The sequence below is a fragment of the Schistocerca cancellata genome, chromosome 3 (assembly GCF_023864275.1).
Source record: "Schistocerca cancellata isolate TAMUIC-IGC-003103 chromosome 3, iqSchCanc2.1, whole genome shotgun sequence".
Taxonomy (NCBI): Eukaryota; Metazoa; Arthropoda; class Insecta; order Orthoptera; family Acrididae; genus Schistocerca; species Schistocerca cancellata.
In genome coordinates this window covers 388,510,707-388,531,538 of record NC_064628.1, presented here as the reverse complement: position 1 = coordinate 388,531,538, position 20,832 = coordinate 388,510,707, and the positions used below count along the sequence as shown (strand labels likewise).

General features: G+C 37.9%; 1 protein-coding gene across 1 annotated transcript in view; it reads right to left on the bottom strand.

Moving 5' to 3' along the window:
• LOC126175100 (U3 small nucleolar RNA-associated protein 6 homolog) overlaps positions 1-18,624 on the bottom strand; it is a 124,923-nt gene extending 106,299 nt beyond the window's left edge. Inside the window, exon 1 of the mRNA XM_049921653.1 lies at positions 18,342-18,624. Within this exon, the coding sequence (XP_049777610.1) occupies positions 18,342-18,433 (92 nt within the window). The 5' untranslated portion in view covers positions 18,434-18,624. The remainder of the gene's footprint in view (positions 1-18,341) is intronic.
• Positions 18,625-20,832: the final 2,208 nt, after the last annotated feature.

The following is a 20,832-nucleotide window of genomic DNA, read 5'->3' as shown; positions in this document are numbered from 1 at the left end:
CCTCAATGGAGGAGTCAGACTAAATATATCTCACTTAGGGAAGGGGGAGTCTCTATAGGCGTGGTGAATCCAACCCTCCTAGAGGAGTAAACCCGGATATCATATCCTGGTCCTCCAAGTTAGGGGGTTGGGTCAATGGGCCAGCACCCCATTATCCACAAAAAACTTCTACAAGCTCAAGACTCTAAAGTGGAGTCTTGGAAATTGGATAGAAACTCTTTACGACAATTATTGGCAAGGAAAAGGACTTTGAGAGTTGGTACATGGAACGTTCAAAGCCCGACAAACACACTGAAATAGAGAATGAAATTAGTCGACTGAAGGTGGACATAATTATTCCGTCAGAAACAAAAAAGAAGGGACAAGGGAATGAGACATTTGGAAATTTCATCCATTTTTGGTCTGGAGTTGATAAACAAATGAGCAAAAGCAGGCGTTTCCATTCTAATTAACAAAGCTCTTACATCAAGGACTACGCATTTTTATGCGAAACAATTGTCACTACTACCATCAAGGTATATGGCACTGAAACAGTTAAAACAGGGGTGTAACCAAATGATGATGCGGCACAGCAAACTAAAGACCATTTCTACCAGAAATTAGACCATCTACTCAACCAAGACAAAATGAACCAAGAAGTAATAATGGCAGGAGATTTTAATGCGAGTGTTGGCTCAAAAGTAAATGATGCAGTAGTAGGAAGATGTGGAGAAAATGTCATTAATAGTTCTGGAGAAAATGTCATTAATAGTTTTGGAGAAAATCTTGTACAATTCTGTAACCAATATGACTTGAAAATTCTGAACACACACTATTCATATAAAGATATCCACAGATATACATGGGAGAGGTCATCATTACAGCAGAAATCAATAATTGATTACATCATTACCATGCAATGGCCAAAAATGGTAGGTCAAGACTGTAGAGGCATGTGGGGAGCCAACTGTCGGTCTGGTCACTTCTCAGTTTTAGCAAAGTTGATATACCCATTTAGGAGAAAACCATCAACAACTGGACAAGTGGCTGACCACAGAAATCATGAGAAATTAGAGCAGGCAAAGTAGAAGCTCTTTCTCCTGAAGCAGTTCAGCATAAAGTATTTATTTCAACGTAGATTAGAAAAAGCGATTCCAGAAAATGAAATTGTTGAAGTAGAATATGAAAATATTAAAAAAGCACTTACAAAAATTTCTCTAGAGGTATTAGGGACTGAGAGTAAGAGTCTAGCTACACGGGATCCTCCGTGTATGTCTGATGACCTGAAGATGTTGATTAAGGAAAAGAAAGATCTCTACAAAAAATGGTTATCAACTAAATCACTACAGGACACACAAAACTACCAGACAACAAATTATGAATTAAGGGCACACAGTCGCTAGGGAACTCCCATACGGAATCAATGCTAAAATGAGCAAATGTCAGGTACACTTTCTGAAGTAACTAATGGAGATAAAGACCTTAAACTTTTACAGTGTACAGCTGAAACATCATTCTCAAATCGCATAAAAATGGTTAATGTATTTTATATATTTCATGAGTAATCATTTTTTTGTTCTATAAGACAAAAAATTAAAACTTTTCTAAACACCTTGGAGCTTGTAAATCTGTTCTTTTAATCATTCTGGTCTATTTTTTTATCTAATTAATCATTGTTGTATTAACAAGAGAAACTGTAAGTCTGATGTCTGTAGCAGTCATAGGTTTTGAGAAAAGTGTACCAGAAGGTCAAAAAATGTAGTTTTGAGAAAAATAGTATTAAAGTTTTACATGCAAGAAAGTAATGTACAGTATCATACAGACACACTTTTAAAACATTTCAGGGCTATACTGTGGCTCAGCTTCTTGATCTTTATCTTCTTTTCTTTGATCTTCTGGCTATCCTGGCCTCCTTGGTAGCATTTCCTGCAGAAATATCAGCATAACGGATATGGTCTATGTCAATCTTTTTCAGTCCCCTTCAGTATTGATACCACCCTTTGTTCCCAAGAGTCTTAATACATCAGTCTTCTTTGACACACCAGCATTGAAGCACATCACTGCATCATGAACACCAAATTTTATTGTTTCTTTTCTAATGAAAACAGTTTATGGTAGCCTTGTCCAAATGACAGAATTCAAACTTTCATTTGGGTTTTGAGTTTTTCCATGGAGACACTTTTTCAAGAGCTCTTGTTGGCTAAGGTCCCTGAAAATAGGTTTCACAGCTAGCAGGAGTTTTTCTGGAATTGAATGTTTGTGCTTATAGCTGGAAGATGTAGCTGGGTTGTTGAATTTGCACCATCTGTCAGGTCCCTGTGGGCAAAGGTTATGTTGTGGTTCCTCATCTGTTGAAATTTTATGAAAGAATATAGCCCAGATGGCTCTCCTCATTGCTTCTACATTGTTGCAGTTATTTCTAATGGCCATACCATCATAAGTCTGGATCCTGTCTATTTCAGCCTTTGTTAGGCCCCCTTTACCACCTAACTCTTTTTCCTTACATGTCTTTAGAAGTCGTGATCCCATTCTTTTCTGTACATGTCCTATACAATCCAGTTTATTAATTTTGACTCTAGGCCCATAAGGTTTATCTTCTACCAATTTCTGATAGGCCTTACTGTCCCCGTCCCCAAGATAGTCTGTATAGAGGATACCTCTTGACTGCACAGACCTTTTGAAAATGTTAGCAACACTAGCCACTTCCATGTCTCCACTAGAACCACCATAGTCCTTTTTGCACACATGTTGTATAGTGGGATTTTTGCTACAGATTGCACATAACTTAGTAATAATTTCAATATCCAGAACCTTCCCAGTAACAAAAGAAGTTGCTGACACAATGCCATTTAGGGATATATGCCCCACGTTTCTCCCAACTGCCATCAAAACCAGCAGAAATTAGCCTTGGGTCAGATTTCGTATCATTCAACTGAACTGCTTCTTTGGCTGCTTTCAACATTGTAGATTCACTTACCTCAGCTATAACTGCACCAATAGTCTTGTTGTAAACATCAAACTTTCTTGGAGGTGGAGGAAAGTTCATCACTGCACAAAGAACAGCACCTGCACTTCACCCTTTTCCAATAGATCTTAGTGCATACACTAATCTTATATTGTTTTCATACAATCTGCTTCTTGTTGCGTGGGATGACATTGTATTGGCAGTACAGCTACATTCCAAACATGTCAAAACTAAATTACAAACAATTCCCTTGGTTTTCACCACATCTTCGTGCAAAGTAAAAGTTTTTACAATTTGTGTGTTTTTTTTTAAGTTCACCTAATAGCCTAATGGAGATCAGAATGTTTGTGTCAGTAACAACAGAAACACTGTTCACACCACATATTGCATTGTCATGCATTTGAGAGGCACTTGGAAAACCGGCAGCACCTAGAAGCTTCTTGCTTGAAGCACTGACACTCGCACTGACTTCACTTTCAATATTATTTTCTGCCCTCTGTTCAAAACTAGCAGTTTCACAGTTTATTTTTACATATTTATTTCCACGAAACTTTAGCTTATATCCAAACTTCCTTATTTTACCCATTGTGTTATAACGTTTCACAAAATCATTACATTTGTAACACCAAAATGTAAATAACTAGGATGAAGAAACTGACAAACGACAGTCGACAATGCAGACAGGCTGGCAAACATCAGAATAACAATTCTCTCTTGCAACCCAAATAAAGAGTATTTATATCCGTGGAACATAAATGATTGTTGTACTATAGTCAATGCTGACTACTGCGCAAGACACAGCAAAAATGGACGTGGCGCTAGTTACCATGCTTCACGAACAAATTAATAACTCCGAATCTAATAAGACTAAAAAAAAAAAAAAAAAAAAAAAAAAAAAAAAAAAAAAAAAAAAAAAAAAAAAAAAAAAAAAAAAAACGATTTTTTTGCCTGTTCACGACTGTGTCCCCTTTAGAAACAGAATTAAATTAAAAAAGAACAAGATGTGGGAACAGAAATGTATTGTAATTTAGAGTCTAATAGGTGGATCCGAAACAACAGAAGTGCGGAGGACAATTAATTATTAGTATGAAGAAGACACGAGTAAACAAAGCAGTAGACAACCTAATTCCCTTAAAGAAATGGAAAAAGCATTATGCAGACCTTTCAATTGAAGATAGGCCATATTACACGCAAGGGAATGAAGAGAAGACGGAATTAACAGATCGAAATATAAATATTACAATAGAGGAAGTTGAATTTTGCTTAATTAAAATGAAGAAGGGACAATCACCTGGTCCAGGAAACATTCCTGTTGAGTTATTGAAGGCTGGAGGAAGATATTTGAGGAACGAATAACCTGCCTAAGGAACAACTGTTGTAAAAGGACTGAAATCCCCTCAGAATGGAAAAAGTCATATATGGTTTCTATTTTCAAGAAAGGGAATAGAAAAGACACAAACTGCTATAGAGGCATTAGTGTCAACTGTACAATGAGCCGCTTATTTGGCAAGATAATGTTTGAAAAAATTAGACAAAATGTTGGCCAGCATATTGGGGAAAACCAGAGCGGGTTTAGGCAGAACAGATCATGTACAGATAACCTATTTATTTTACAACAACTATGGAGAAATTTATAGCAGTAGGGAAGGAGCTACACATTGCTTTTGTAGATTTAGCAAAAGCTTACAATACAGTCCCTAGATCTAAGCTGCAGGAAGCTATGAAAGATATAGGTATGGATGATCACCTTTTACAAATTGTTATTGAAATGTACAGAGATAATGTGGTACAGATCAAATGCGGTTCAAAGTTATCGGAACCTATTAATGTCACTACAGGTTTGCAACACGTTTGCGATATGTCACCCATCTTGTTCAATTTAAGTGGTTCTCCGAAACTGGAAGAACAGCTGTTATTAAAAAATTAAGGAACATGCAAATAATGTCATAAAACACTAATGCCAGCAACACACCTAAGGCTATACGGAATGTAGTGAAACGAGAGACAGGACAACCAACCTCAGAAAAGGAACTGAAGGAAAGAAAAATGGGTTTAACATCCCATCGACATTGAGATCGTTAAAGATGGAGCACAAGGTAAGATTGTGTCAAGGATATCACCCCCTTTCGGAAGAACCATACCGGCTTGCCTAGAGCCATATAGGGAAATCACAGAAAACCTAAATCTGGACGACTGAATGAGGATTTGAACTGTCATCCTCCCGAATGCGAGTCCAAGTGCTAATCACTGTGCCAACTCACTCAGTTCACTATTGAACTGAATGAGGAGTCACAGGTAGCAAATTAACTAGTGAACTTGGCAAAGTTTTGCAATTGCTAAATATGTATCTGCTTAGAATATATGTTGCAATTTCCTTCTGCCCATTTTCTCCCCCCTCCTTCCCTCTCTTTATGTTCATTTCCTCCCCACCCCCTCTCTGTCCATCGCTTCCACCCTCCCTCCGACTTTGGGCCCTGTTTACTGTTGTTACAAACGGAACTTTGATTGGAAGTTGAAGTCGCTTAAAAAGAACGGGAAAATTGTTGGTCTCATTGGTATTCAAGATATGAGACAGACCTCCCCAGCTGCTGGATCCCTACGGATAACTGTTTCAATGCGAGAGTTTTGCATAGTTTTGCAAACACGTAGGATTACATTTTGGACGATTCAGATTCTGTATATTCTAATGATAAGTCAACAAGCCATATAAACTACTTTCACATCCTTTCAAGACTCTGTCTATTCCGTTCAACTGCTCTTCCAGGTCCTTTGCTGTCTCTGACAAAATTACAATGTCATCTGAAAACCTCAAAGTTTTTATTTCTACTCCATGGATTTTACTTCCTACTCCAAATTTTTCTTTTGTTTCCTTTACTGTCTGCTCAATATACAGATTGAATAACACTGGGGATAAACTACAACCCTGTCTCCCTCCCTTCTCAACCACTGCTTCCCTTTCATGCCCCTCGACTCTGGTTTCTGTACCAATTATAAATCTCCTTTCGCTCCCTGTATTTTGCACCTGCCACCTTCAGAATTTGAAAGAGTATTTCAGTCAACATTGTCAGAAGATTTTTCTAAGTATACAAATGCTAGAAATGTAGGTTTGCCTTTCCTTAACCCATCTTCCAAAATAAGTTGTAGGATCAGTGTTGCCTCGCATGTTCCAACATTTCTACGGAATCCAAACCGATCTTCCCCCGAGATCAGCTTCTAGCAGTTTGTCTTCTCTCGGGGACTTGTTTCGTCTTACGTCTTTCAGTGCTCTGTTAAATTCTTCTCGCAGTATCATATCTCCCATCTTTATCTACATCCTCTTCCATTTTCATAATATTGCCCTCAAGTACATTGCCCTTGTATAAACCTTCTACAGACTCCTTCCACCTTTCTACTTTCCCTTCTTTGTGCAAAATTGGTTTCCCATCTGAGCTCTTGATATTCATACAAGTGGTCTCTTTTCTCCAAATGTCTCTTTAATCTTCCATTAGGCAGTATCTAGCTTACCACCTAGTGATATATGCCTCTACATCCTTACATTTGCCCTCTAGCCATCCCTGCTTAGCCTTTTTGCACTTCCTGTCGATCTCATTTTTGAGACATTCATATTCCCTTTCACCTCCTTCATTTACTGCATTTTTGTATATTCTCCTTTCATCAATTAAATTCAATATCTCTTCTGTTACCCAAGGATTTCTACTAGCCCTCTTCTTTTTACCTACTTGATCCTTTGCTGCCTTCACTATTTCATCTCTCAAAGCAACCCATTCTTCTTTTTCTGCATTTCTTTCCCCTATTCTTGTCAACCGTTCCCTAATGTTCTCTCTCAAACTCTTTATGACCTCTGGTTCTTTAAGTTTAATCAAGTGCTATCACCTTCAATTCCTACCTAAACATATTAAAAAATATATACCCTAGCTCCATTCAAATGTAATGTGTTGATATCTGGAGCAAACTGGACAAGAATTTTTAGAGACTTTTGGTAACAAATTTAAATGACAACTTTTCTTTAAACAGTAGCACAGATAATCATTTCTTAAACATAGTAGGAAGTATAGGAGAAAACGGTTCAAGAGAAAAATCACAGCAGTATGTTGAAATAAAATTCAATCACATGAATGTTTCAACACCTTCTCCTTCTGAAATTATTATATATTCTCTCAAAAATAAAATCTCATCTGGTTTTGATACTGTTACCACTACAATACTCAAGATTTATTCCCATGTAATAAGCCCTGTCTTGTGTGAAATATGTAATGCATCACCAACTTAAGGAATTTTGCCTGAGAGACTGAAATATGCTGTTGTCAAACACTTCTTTAAGAAAGGCAATACGAGAGATGTCAGAAACTACCAGCCTCTCTCTGATGGCATTTTTCAAAATTTTTGAGGTGGTGATATATATTCTAAAATAGTATCTTACTTGAGCTACAATAGTACCCTCAGCAAATCACAGTTTGGATTTCATAAAAGTTTATCTACTGAGAATGTTCACTCACCAAATTTTACAAGGATTAAATAACAAAATAGTGCCAGTTTGTATTTTTTGCAGCGTACCAAAGTCATTTGACTGTATGAATCACAATGTTGTCCTAGACAAACTGAGGTTTCATGGGATTGATTGTACATTTAACTAATGGATAAAGTCATATCTAAAGAAAAGAATGCAGAAAATGGTTCTTTGAAGTTGCTCGTCCCCACTGAAGGCCAGCTACACACTTCCATCCACATCAAACCTAATAACAAACAACAGTACTTACATTTTAAAACAAGAAACAACTTCTGAGCACACCACTTGTCACCCAGTATTATCCTGGTCTCGAATATATCGATCAGCTATTACGACAAGGCCATGACTTCCTAAAATCATGCCCTGAAATGAGATCCATTCTGTTTGAGATTTTAAACACTACCCCTAGAATAGCTTTTCGTCACCCTCCCAATCTTCACAATATCCTTGCCAGACCCTATGCTCCTTCTGCACCCATCTCCCTACCCTATGGCTCCTACCCCTGTGATCAGTCTGCTGCAAGACTTGCCTATGCACCCTTCTACCACTACCCATTCCAGTCCTGTAACTGACAATACATATACTATCAAAGAGAGAGCCACGTTTGAAGTGACACGTCATATACCAGCTGTTGTGTAAACTCTGCTGGGCCTTTTACATCGGCATGACTACCACCCAGTTATCAGTCAGGATGAATGGGCATACGCAGAGGGTGTATACAGGCAACACACAATATCCTGTTGCGGAGCATACTGTATGACATGACAGTCATGACCCCGGTGCCTGTTTCACCAAACTCGCCATCTGGATTCCTTCCCCACACACACCAGCTTCTCAGAACTCCGCAGGTGGTAACTAGCGCTGAAACATGTCCTTGGTTCTCATCACCCACCAAGCTTTAATTTATGTTAATTCCTCCCATCTGAGTATTTCTTCATAGTAACTATCCCTTCCTTCCCTCCAATTAAGTTTTACATATCTTTCATTTTTTGACTTGTCTATTTTTCGCCGTCCCCCCTCCCATCTCTCTTGCAAACAATGCACTTAGCTTTTCACTCTTATTAACTCTTACACAATGTTTTAGTAGTAATCTCTGTGTTGCATACTATCCTGTCTTCCACTTTAAGCTCTCGGGTTTGCAAATGTCTTCCGGTGCAGTCCAACAATCAGTCTTTCCTTCTCATCTTGTCCAGTAAGTCTCCTCTTAACCGGGGTTTTGGGTTACTTTTTTGAACTGTACCCCTTTCGCTAAACCTCTCCAGTCCATTTCCTTCAGCCCTCTTCCTTCCCTTCGACTCTTCAGCCAGAAGATGCCACTGGCTCCGAAAGCTTGTAAAAATTAAATCCTTTTGTGTATGTGTTTCCCTTCCACGGCTTGATGAGTAGATCTTTCTTTTTTTTTCCTATCCATTTATATTATATTATCAAAACTTGTACTTAGTAATCCAACCAGTGTAGTCCCACAACAAGAAGCGTTAGTTCTTTTTGCCGATGACACTAGTATTGTAATCAATCCAAGCATACGTACAGTAACAGAAAAAATTGTAAACAGTGTTCTTGAAGGTACCGATGACTATTTCTGAGAGTCGTCTCAACCTAAACTTGAAAAAGGCACACACAACATACTCCATTCTGCGCATCTAGAGCCACTACATCAATGGAAAGTGTAACACATGGTGAGGGGAGAAAACTTCAAACCTTTCATGTGTCCATGTTGATGACAATTTAGATTGGAAACAGCACATTTTGGAATTCCTGAAACTACTAAGTTCAGCAATATTTGCACTTAGAATCATTGCAAATCTCAGAAAGACGCAAATCAGTTTAATTGAATGTGTTGCATGTTTTCATTCAATAATGTCATATGGAAAAATTTTCTGGGGCAACTCATCTTTAAGAAACAAAGTCTTTACTGCTCAAAAATGTGGTACAAGAATAATATGTACTGCTCACCCACGATTATCTTGTAGAAATCAGTTTAAGGAGGTGACATCTTGAGTTGCAGACAAGCATAACAAAAAGACTGTTACACATCTGCCTTTCAGGCAACGTCTTCTTCAGAAAAGGAAGAAAAGGACACACACACACACACACACACACACACACACACACACACACACACACACACACACACAAACAAACAAACAAACGCACACACGACTGCCGTCTCCAGCAGCTCATTCAGGTTTGTGAGGTTCTTGTAATTTCGTACTGTGATGCAGCACCAACACTGAAGTACTCATATTTTTTAATCCTGACAAAATGTATCAAGAAAACATGCTGAACTGTGGTACTGTGCTGCACGTTTTCAGGTATACAGCACAGGCTCTTAGATATTACAGAATTGTTAAATTTGTAATGTAGTGTACAAAGTCTGTTCGAAACAATTCCGAAACATTTGTAACTTTGCGCCAATGGTGTGTTGGAGCAAAATGGGGTTGCAGCCCTGCAAACATCTGCGATTATGGTGTAACTGCCAAATATTTCATTGTTATATGTCTGTTAGTTATCGTTCTGTGCAGTATTGAGTAGAATGTTGAACCTCACAGTCTGCGAATTTTGAGATGGCGGAGTTAGAGAAACAATGTGTCTGCATTAAATTTTGCGTGAAACTCAAGAAAAGCTTTACAGAGAAAAACCAAATGGTGCAGGAAGCTTACGGTGATGTCTGCTTAAACTGTACTCAATGTTACAAATGGTTCACATGGTTTAAGAATGGCCAGGAGGAAATTAAAGATGACTGACGATGCACGCGTTCTTTGACGTCTACCAATGATGCTCATGTTAGGAACGTTAACAAAATTGTGCATGCCAATCGAAGACTGTTTGTCAGAGATTGCAGAAGAATGTAACATTTCAATTGGATCATGTAATGAAATCCTGACACAGTATCTTGGAATACATCTTACCGCCACATTTGTCCCCAGCTCATGGGTCAAGACCAGTAAGACCTTCGCCCGCAATCTGTGAAATGCTTTTGGATCGTGCAAATGAGAATAAGATGTTTCTTTAGACAATCATAACTGGTGATGAGACGTGGGTCTATGGTTATGATGTTGAGGTGCTGAAAGGACAAAGATTTGCAATGATAGACAAGATAAAAGAAAATTCGTAGACAGCACTTTGTGTGATCCAACAAGAGGCATACCAAGACTGACTGCTTTCAGAAGTTGAAACAGCAATGGGAGTGGCGTATCAATTGTGGAGGAGAATATTTTAAAGGAGACTGTGCACAATAAGTATAAGGTACATGCAGAAAAATGTTGTGGACAAAGTTCTGGAATTTTTTTGAACAGATATTGTATATGGGTGCAGGGTTGCCTGAGAATTATCCCAGAGGTGTCTCTGCATCCATCAAGAAAATATGATTTTCAGCAAAGACTAAAATAACTAGATTTTCAGAACAGGTCAAATATTCCTAGTAACATGTAATGATGCTGCTTCAAATCATCAACCACCTGGGTTAGATTTTCACAGAAGTCAGTCACAGGCAGCTGAAGTGTGACTACGGTAGTTCTGTTGGCATGCATCCCCTTACAAATGTTTATGATATCATCATCTTTCAGATCTGCCTTTTATGTGCAATGAATTATTGTACAGTCCTTCCCTGGAATTGGGCACGTGCACACGCACGCACACGCACACACGCGCACACACACACACACACACACACACACACACACACACACACACAAAAGCCTCGCCATCAACAGGTATGCACCACTTCAACCTCTACTCAGAATCTAGAAAAGTTGATATTTTGATGTTGCTTGCAAAATTGAATGTACAATTCTCTCAGATTAACTAAAATTACACTGATGATGTCATTTTCATTTACAGTACTGGAGTAAGGTTATAGTACCACATTTGTGCACCCTAGCTGACTCTTAACAGTGAAATGTAAGATATACCTCAAGTGAGAGACTGATCACCGATTTAGGCTCTCACCTGTTTACAGTTCTTATCTACACACTAACCACAATTTTTCAAGGCATGCAAATGGTTTTTATTCATCTTCAATTGCTCATAGTGTGGATGGTATGTGTAACAGGCATTTTTATTTTATTCTTTGTCAATGAATAAATTGAGTTACATTATTTTTACTTGCATCTAAAATTGCTACCAGATACGTAAACATTTCAGAAAAAAAAATAGTTTAGAGTCAACTGTCTCACCATAAGCCACATAAATGTAAAAAAGAAAAGTAAATTTCATTCGAAAAATATTAGGATTATAAAGACACACAACGGAAAACTTTAGACATTAACTGCAGCATGTGGACTGGTCTCCTGTAAATGCTGCTGTTCATGTAAACTGTAAATTTAATATGTTTAGCAGTGAATTTACAAGTCCATTTGAATAGAAATTTCCTAAAAAGTTAGTGAAGGAAACTCTGTTTAAATCAGGTCACAGACCTTGGATTACTAATGAAATCAAAATTTCTTGTAGAATGAAAAGGGACTTTATACAGCAGCCAAGATATCAAATGATCTGAATAAGGTTAGGCATTACAAACAGAACAATAACATTCTCAACAAAACCATACAAACACCAAAGAACAGTGATTACTGGATCAGTTTACGGGCAATCAACCAAAGATTTTGATGATTTTTGGTACATTAATAGCAGCAGTAGTTAGCACACAAAAAATCCCAAATGAAATTTGTTGTGGACCTTTCATTTCTGAGTTGTTAATTTTTAAAACTTCCAAAATTATATCATTTTTTGTTACATTTTGAAGCCTTAACATCACCGTCTCAAAAATTATTTGACTTACACAACTAAAATTTGTACCATTTTATTCAGTTTCTTATAAGCTTTAAAAGTATGAACTAACACTGAATTTTCCCAAGAGGAAATTGGGTTTTAATTTCGAAAATGTTTTGGAAAAAAAAAAGTGTGTGTTACTTGTAAATTATTTGTTAATGTGCGTGTCAAATTTCATAATGGTGTTCCAGTGGGAATAAAACATAAATAAAATTATTAAAAAAATTTATTTTACTCATAAACTCAGCATCTTTGCACAGTCTGTGTGGGGCTTTGTACTTGCTACTAGGATATAATATGCCAAAAACCAAAGAAGGATGTCAAATCATTATTTTTATTTAGTGATAATTTATTAAATTATTAGAGTTATATGCTTAAATTTAAATTCACATTTGGCTATTCCACGTTAACTGTGAAGACATTTCAACATACACCATAACAAAACGCGCTCAAAAAAGATTAAGAATAATTTACTTAATTATATCTTCATTCTACAAACAAAAAAATAAAATGGCTCTGAGCACTATGGGACTTAACTTCTAAGGTCATCAGTCCCCTAGAACTTAGAACTACTTAAACCTAACTAACCTAAGGACATCACACACATCCATGCCCAAGGCAGGATTCGAACCTGCGACCGTAGCGGTTGCGCGGTTCCAGACTGTAGCGCCTTGAACCGCTCAGCCACTCCAGCCGGCTTTCTACAGACACATTAATATTAATCAACACTATTAATTAAACAATGATGTCATAGGCACAAACAAGTCCTGTAATCTGTTCAAAATCATGCAGGATCTGGAACCACTTGAATTTTACGAACATCAAAATCCTTAAAATCAGAAACATGATACTACTGGATCCCTGTGGCTTTATAAAAACTTTTACCAAGCTTGTTTTTCATACAGCGTTCATTTGATCATTTGTTACTTACAGGAGAGTGATAGCAAAATGCTTTACCCCACTCAAATAATTGGAATGAAGTTAATGTTGCACAATTCCACGACTAACTAATATTAATGCTAAGAAAACCACTTTGACGATTATTTTATGTACGACATTCCACTTTGTGACTGTGCTTGGTACTTGTCACATTCCCACATGTGCCTTTCAACATTTTATTGGGCGACTAAAAATTTTAAATAGTGACACTAGCACTCTACTGCTACTTCATCCCTGAGCACACGTGCTTAAAATAGTTATACATGCACAAAGCAACCTGGTCCTCAACAATATGTCTCTACTGAAGTGAATTACTGTCAATAGAAGCGACTGTGTGTGTGTGTGTGTGTGTGTGTGTGTGTGTGTGTGTGTGTGTTTTAAGCACCTCAGTGAGAATATCATCACCAACAATAGTTATTCTGGATTTCAGATGGGGTTATCACAAGATGCAATATTAGTATTTTCTACTAACATTTTTTAGTCCATTAACAAAAAGATGAAAATGGGTGGAATATTTTGTGATCTATCAAAACCATTTGAATGTGCTAGTCACCTACAATACTTTTACACAAACCTACATATCTAGTACAACTGGCGCAGCAGGTAAGTGGCTTGATTCTTATCTTTCAAATAGAAAACGAAAAATTGTACTGGATAGTTCAGAAGGTGTCCCAGCATCATTGGAATGGGGTGCCATCACACTTGGGAGTGCCCGAGGGCTCTATTCTGGTCCCCTTACAATGTATTATTTTTATTAATGTTCATTCTCTGTACAGACAATTGTAAATTCACAATCTATGCTGATGACACTACATTAATTATTGATAATTCAATAGATAAATTTGAGGCATCAGCTAATAAGATTCTTAGGGATACTGTGAATTAGTTCAGCATAAACAGTCTTTCTGTTAATAGCAATAAAACTTAATTCAGTTTCACACAATCTCTGAAGATGATGAAACAGGAAGAAAAGTAGGTGACATACAAATAGCTATGGTGGACAGTTCAAAATACATGGGCTTACATACTGACAGCAGACCATAGGCTGAGTCTGAGCAAAAGACTGAATTCCCCAACTTATGCTTTATGCATTGTCTGCTCTCACAAAAAATATGGGAACCATTAAATCAGCTTATTATAGCTATTTTTTGTCATTATGACATATGGAATCACATTCTGAAGAAATCTACCACCCAGTGGCATAGCAAGGTGGGTGGTGGTGGGGCATAATGTCCAAGGCACCACTTACAGAGCGATACCAAATGGTCTCCAAGAGAAACAAGATTTTCCAGAAAATATATTATTATCATTAGAGTAAACTTTATTATTATATAAGGGGCGTTCAAAAAGAAATGAGCCGAAGACATAATTACAGAAACCAGTATCCGTACATTAGAAGTATTGACGCTGGCTGTTGAGACACTTGTCCCACTGTGACACAAGGCAGTGAATGGCTGTCTCATAAAATTCCTGGGGCTGCGATGTTAACCTGGTTCTTTTTGAATGCCCCTTATATTACTGTATGGATTTCTGGAGGAGGAGGAGGAGCTAATAAAGGGCTCTGCTGCAGGCACCACTGTGTGTGTCGGGCTGGGGTTGAGGGTGCCAATAAAGTATTGTGCCCGGAGCACCAGTTATGTTCACTATGCCACTTGCGAGAAAAGTGCCTAAGAATTACAAGCAGACGGCCCACTACAGTCACATGCGGAAATCTTTTCAAGGAACTTTAAATCTTCACATCCACTGCACAATACATATTCTCCCTGAAGTTAAAACCAGCACTTTTTCAAAACTAGCAGTGTGTATCACAGTCCTGACACTAGAAGAAAAGATGATATCTATTATGAGCATGCAGACATGATTATGGTACAGAAGGGCATTTCAGTGGCTGAGTGATTTTTAATTCCCTCCCATCACAAATTGTTTCACAGATGATGAGCTCTTATTTACCAGAATGAATAGTACCCATGTACCTGTAACTCTCAAACATATTACCAGATCTTTATTTGTGATCCTGTCTATATTTATTATCGTAAAAGATATTTATTTTTCTATATTTTCTGTAATTTTTATGTTTCTGTAATGTTTATTTAACTTCAAAATTTACTTTTTTGTAACAGAACCTAAGCTTAAAGTATCTAACATGTAACTGATCAGCACTATTTACATTACATCATAACAAATTTGTAAATCTGACATGTTCCATATTCTGCGATATATTCACAATGTGGATCTCTGGAACATGAAATAAATAAGTTTTTAGGCATTCAAGGTCAAAAGTCAAGGTCAGTGTGACTACTTGTGAAAATTCTTAGAAACGTGTCATGCGGTATACCAATGTAAAGCTCTATTCATTAGCTTTTCCATGATGTTAAGTTTTATTGCTGTGGAATAGAACCAGGATTATAGTAATTTATGATGGGACAGATGCATGTAAATTTTACACAAGTTCCCAACTTCATACTTAGCTAGCCTGCAACTTTCTTCACAGTTGTCATATATCTCTGCAAATTAGCAATTTTCAAGCTCTTATTTTGCTCACTGGATACACCAAATTTTAAAATAAATTTGAGATTTTCAGGTTGAATATCTTACCTTTCTCGTACCAATAAACCTTTGACTTAATTTCCCAACTGTTAAGAGGATACAATAATTAAACTCTTATTACTGTATGTAATAACGATGTATTGGAGCACTAAAAATTGCATCCTCGTACACAAAGCAGTGTAATAAGTTGAGTAGCCACGTTCTGCCCTGTATAGCTTTTGCCTATCTGATGACATGATTCAGAAGTTTCTATCTGCAGTAACATTAGTTATAATTTGGCTCTGACTATCTGTAGGCTATTATATCATGATAAAGCTCCTACTTCTTTTCCAAGATATTTTAATGCTATCAGATATCCAAACAGTTTGCTAATTGGCAATGTTTTTCTATATACGTTTTATTTAAATGGAGAAGGGCCAATTTATTATACCTATCAACAATATGTCTAAATTATACTCTTCTTGACATACAGTGGAGATTCTGAGTCGCAGATAGGCACAACAAAAAGACTGTCACAAATTAGGTTTTCACCAGTATGGCCTTCGTCAAAAACAGAACACTGAAGCTTCAGTTGCCAGAGACTGCAGAGAGAGAGAGAGAGAGAGAGAGAGAGAGAGAGAGAGAGAGAGAGTGTGTGTTAGTCTATTTTTGACGAAGGCCCGACTGGCCGAAAGCTAATTTGTGACAGTCTTTTTGTTGTGCCTATCTGCGACTCAGCATCTCTTCCATGTAATGTGTAGCAGCTTTCCGTTTCATAATACTGTTACATTTCCTCTTCCTCCTGGATCTTCCATTGTTTGATTATACTCTTCTTGGTGTTCTCTTCAAGACCGGTATTATACATTTCCATTGCAAGTGCATCCCCAACTCCAAATCTTTTGATTAATAGCTTGGTGTACACCTCAGCATTTACTCAGTTTAGCACTGATATTTGTGCATTATGATCCAATGGCCCACTTAGAAATTTTTCATATAGTATGTTCATCTGCTGGAGGTCAATCAATGAAGGTCATATCTACAACTCTTCTACTGTTCTCCTATACTTCTGTACAGTTACGCATAAATGAAGTTTGAGTATAGGTTTAAACTGTGCTTTGACTTAGTGTGTACTGAACTTTTAGTGAGCAAATAACTCAGTAAAAAAAATAAAGATATATTTCTTGCAGTGTGTAGATAAAGCTTTATCCACCCAACAGAAAGGCTCACTGCATGGAATGGAGTGGTGCAAGTTCAACAAGTTCCACCCTCTTCACACAGTGCATAGAGAACACACAAGCTTTGAGTCTCACACCAAAAAGGAAGACTGGACGTGTTTCACTAAATATTGTCATTGTTCATCTCCAATGATTTTCAAAGAGGGTGGACCAGAAATTACTTTTATCATTCAGTTCAAAACAAGTATATGAACAAATCAATACTGTAGTACTACATTCACTATGGAAAGAATACTACAGTGCATCACAGACTTTCAATACATAACTGAAATTGGTAGCAGCTGGACACAAAGCACTGGTGGCTCACTCTCTTCCGATTGCAACCAAATCAGAATCACAGAGGGCAGCAATCAACAAAATCTGAAGAAATAGCGCTATTACTGGATAAAAACAAAGGATATGATGAATTCGATGTTTTAGAGTATGTAGAATTGGTCACAGCACGGAAAGAAGAGTTAAGATATGTGAATAAATTGGCATGCATACAAACTTGATAATGTATGTAGGTACTGGAGAAATATATTTCATGTCTGAGTATGTGATCATTGTGGATATTTATAAATAGCCCTGAAAAATCGCTTATTGTATTTTCTTATTCAAACTATTGTTTTGGCTTCTATCAACATTTGATCAAAACTTCTAACTTTTCATACAACATTCAGTGGAAAAACCAATCCCACATAGCTATAGGTATTACTGGTGGTGCCTCTCAACGTCTATTTACAAGTTCTAAGGTCTGATCTGGTGACAGCAGTATCTGAAAGACTTTATTCACAAAACAAATTCATTATGTTTAACCAATTTGATATTTAACTCAAATTAACCTACAGCTTTCAAAATTTTAATACATTAACCAAATCGAAGCTTTTGTGAGACTGAACTGTGGCTTAGCACGAGGTCCAGGATATGTTCAAAGGCGGCAATCTCGTAGTCAGTTACGAATCCAACAAATGCAAATGCCAAATAAAGTTTGTGGTAACAAATGGACCGAAGCGAAGCCTGAAGTTCACGTCTGCGCCATATTGAATAATGCAAGGGGTTCCAAGACGTAACTTTTACCCCATATTGCACTTAACTATTCGAATATCACTGTATAAAAGAGCTATAAACTAAATTTTGTCATCCAAAAACCAACATTACAGTGCAGTAGAACTATAGTAAAAATCATTTTCAGATGTAGACTGTGCATTTAGGCGACAGATCGAATCCAAATGCACAGCACATTTAGGACTATTTGTTACTACTGTACATAAAGATACTATAACAATAATAGTCATAGCAATGCTTTGCCACAAAATAGTTGTGTCTCGGGCTCAAGTAACAAATGCCACCCGCTTGTATCATGGGCGTTGCGCTGTCTCTCAAACAAAAATAAACAAACCAGCAAGCTATGTACTGTATGATACCGATGTGGTTTTCTCACCTAATTTCCGATTTGTCGAACAATTGAAGTTTCTCCATTTGTTCAAGTTCTTTAATCATTTCCTCCGCACGAAATTCCACATATTCAGCCATTGTAAATGATTAATTTTGTATCTTTTGCCTCAAAATATAAAGAGCGCTGAATTGCGTCTACTACAACAGCTCAGTTAGATACGTCCTTCGACAGATACCCAATTCACTGCACCGACACTGTCACAATGCCGATCAATCAAGCACCAGAGATGACACCGACATCGACACAGTAGCCACAGCCACCGTTTTCGAGATCCCGTATCAGGAAGGCAGTGGCGCAGCAGTTCAGTAAACAGCCGCGTCTCCCTCGGCAACGAATATTTGCGCCATATCCCTCAGATCAATGACATAGCGTCGATTTCTGCGACCTGGTTAGGAACGCTTAATCTTGCTGCAAGCCCTCCCCCCCCCCCCCTGATTTCGTAATTAAGAAAACATAGTGAAGACCTCTGACAAACTGTTGAGCACTATTACAGAAGGGGTCGCACGAGTGGCTGATTGCATTTTCCCACAATAAGCCGACGTCTGCCTCCTGCTTTACCCATGACAGCCTATGTGACCATTCAAGTACATACCACAACGAAATGTTACACCCAAGTATTTGTAGGAATTGGCTGATTCCAACAGTGACTCATTGACATAATCATAGAGTACTACGTTTTTTCGCTTCGTGAAGGGCACAATTTTACATTTGTGAACATTTAAAGCAAGTTGCCAATCTCCGAACCACTTTGAAATCTTATCAGGCCCTGACTGAATACTTACGCAGCATCTTTCAGATAGTACTTCACTACAGGTAACTGCGCCGCCTGCATAAATTCTGAGGATACCATTATTATTGTCCGAAACGTCATTAATATACGACATGAGCAGCAAGGGTCACACACGAAGTTTCTTCAGCTGCCCATGACTCTCCAGCCGAGGTAACAGTTGCGTCCTCCCTATCAAAAAATCCACAATCCGTCTCAAATTTCGCTTGATAGCACATGTGATGGTACTATTCACAATATGAATAGATGTAGTACTGACTCAAATGATTTTCGTAAATCAAAAAATACCGCATCTTCCTAACAAAGGTTTCAGTGTATCATGTAAGAAAAGTGCGAATTGGGTTTCACATGATCGATGGTTTCAGAAGTCATGCTGGTTAGCCTTGAAGAGGTCATTCTGTTCAAGATATCTCATTAAATTTGGGCTCAAAATATGCTCTAAGATTCTACAGCAAATCGATGTCAAGGACATAGTGCCGTAGTTTTGTGGATCGCTTCTATTACCCTTCTCGTAAATGGTTGCGACCAGTGCTTTCTTCCAGCTATGGGGCAGGATTTTTTTCCCCCCAGGAATCTACGTTAGTGTGAAATCGGTCAGTCAGTAAATGAAGCAGGAAAAAAGGAATACAAAAACGAGACCGACAGGAGGTGCAAAATGGCTAAGCAGGGATGGCTAGAGGACAAATGTAAGGATGTAGAGGCTTGTCTCACGAGGGGTAAGATAGATACTGCCTACAGGAAAATTAAAGAGACCTTTGGAAAAAAGAGAACCACTTTGTATGAATATCAAGAGCTCAGATGGAAACCCAGTTCTAAGCAAAGAAGGGAAAGCAGAAATGTGGAAGGAGTATATAGAGGGCCTGTACAAGGGCGATGTACTTGAGGACAATATTATGGAAATGGAAGAGGATGTAGATGAAGAGGAAATGGAAGATATGATACTGCGTGAAGAGTTTGACAGAGCACTGAAAGACCTGAGTCGGAACAAGGCCCCAGGAGTAGACAACATTCCATTAGAACTACTGACAGCCTTGGGAGAACCAGTTCTGACAAAACTCTACCATTTGGTGCGAAAGTTGTATGAGACAGGCGAAATACCCTCAGACTTCAAGAAGAATATAATGATTCCAATCCCAAAGCAAGCAGGTGTTGACAGGTGCGAAAATTACCGAACTATCAGTTTAATAAGTCACTGCTGCAAAATACTAACGCGAATTCTTTACAGACGAATGGAAAAACTGGTAGAAGCCGACCTTGGGGAAGATCAGTTTGGATTCCATAGAAATATTTGAACACGTGAGGCAATACTGACCCTACGACTCATCTTAGAAGAAAGATTAAGGAAAGGCAAAACTACGTTTCTAGCATTGTTTTGACAACATTGAATGGCATGCTCTCTTTCAAATTCTAAAGGTGGCAGGGGTAAAATACAGGGAGCGAAAGGCTATTTACAATTTGTACAGAAACCAGATGGCAGTTATAAGAGTCGAGGGACACGAAAGGGAAGCAGTGGGTGGGAAGGGAGTGAGACAGGGTTGTAGCCTCTCCCTGATGTTGTTCAATCTGTATATTGAGCAAGCAGTAAAGGAAACAAAAGAAAAGCTCTGAGTAGGTATTAAAATCCATGGAGAAGAAATAAAAACTTTGAGGTTCGCTGATGACATTGTAATTCTGTCATAGACAGCAAAG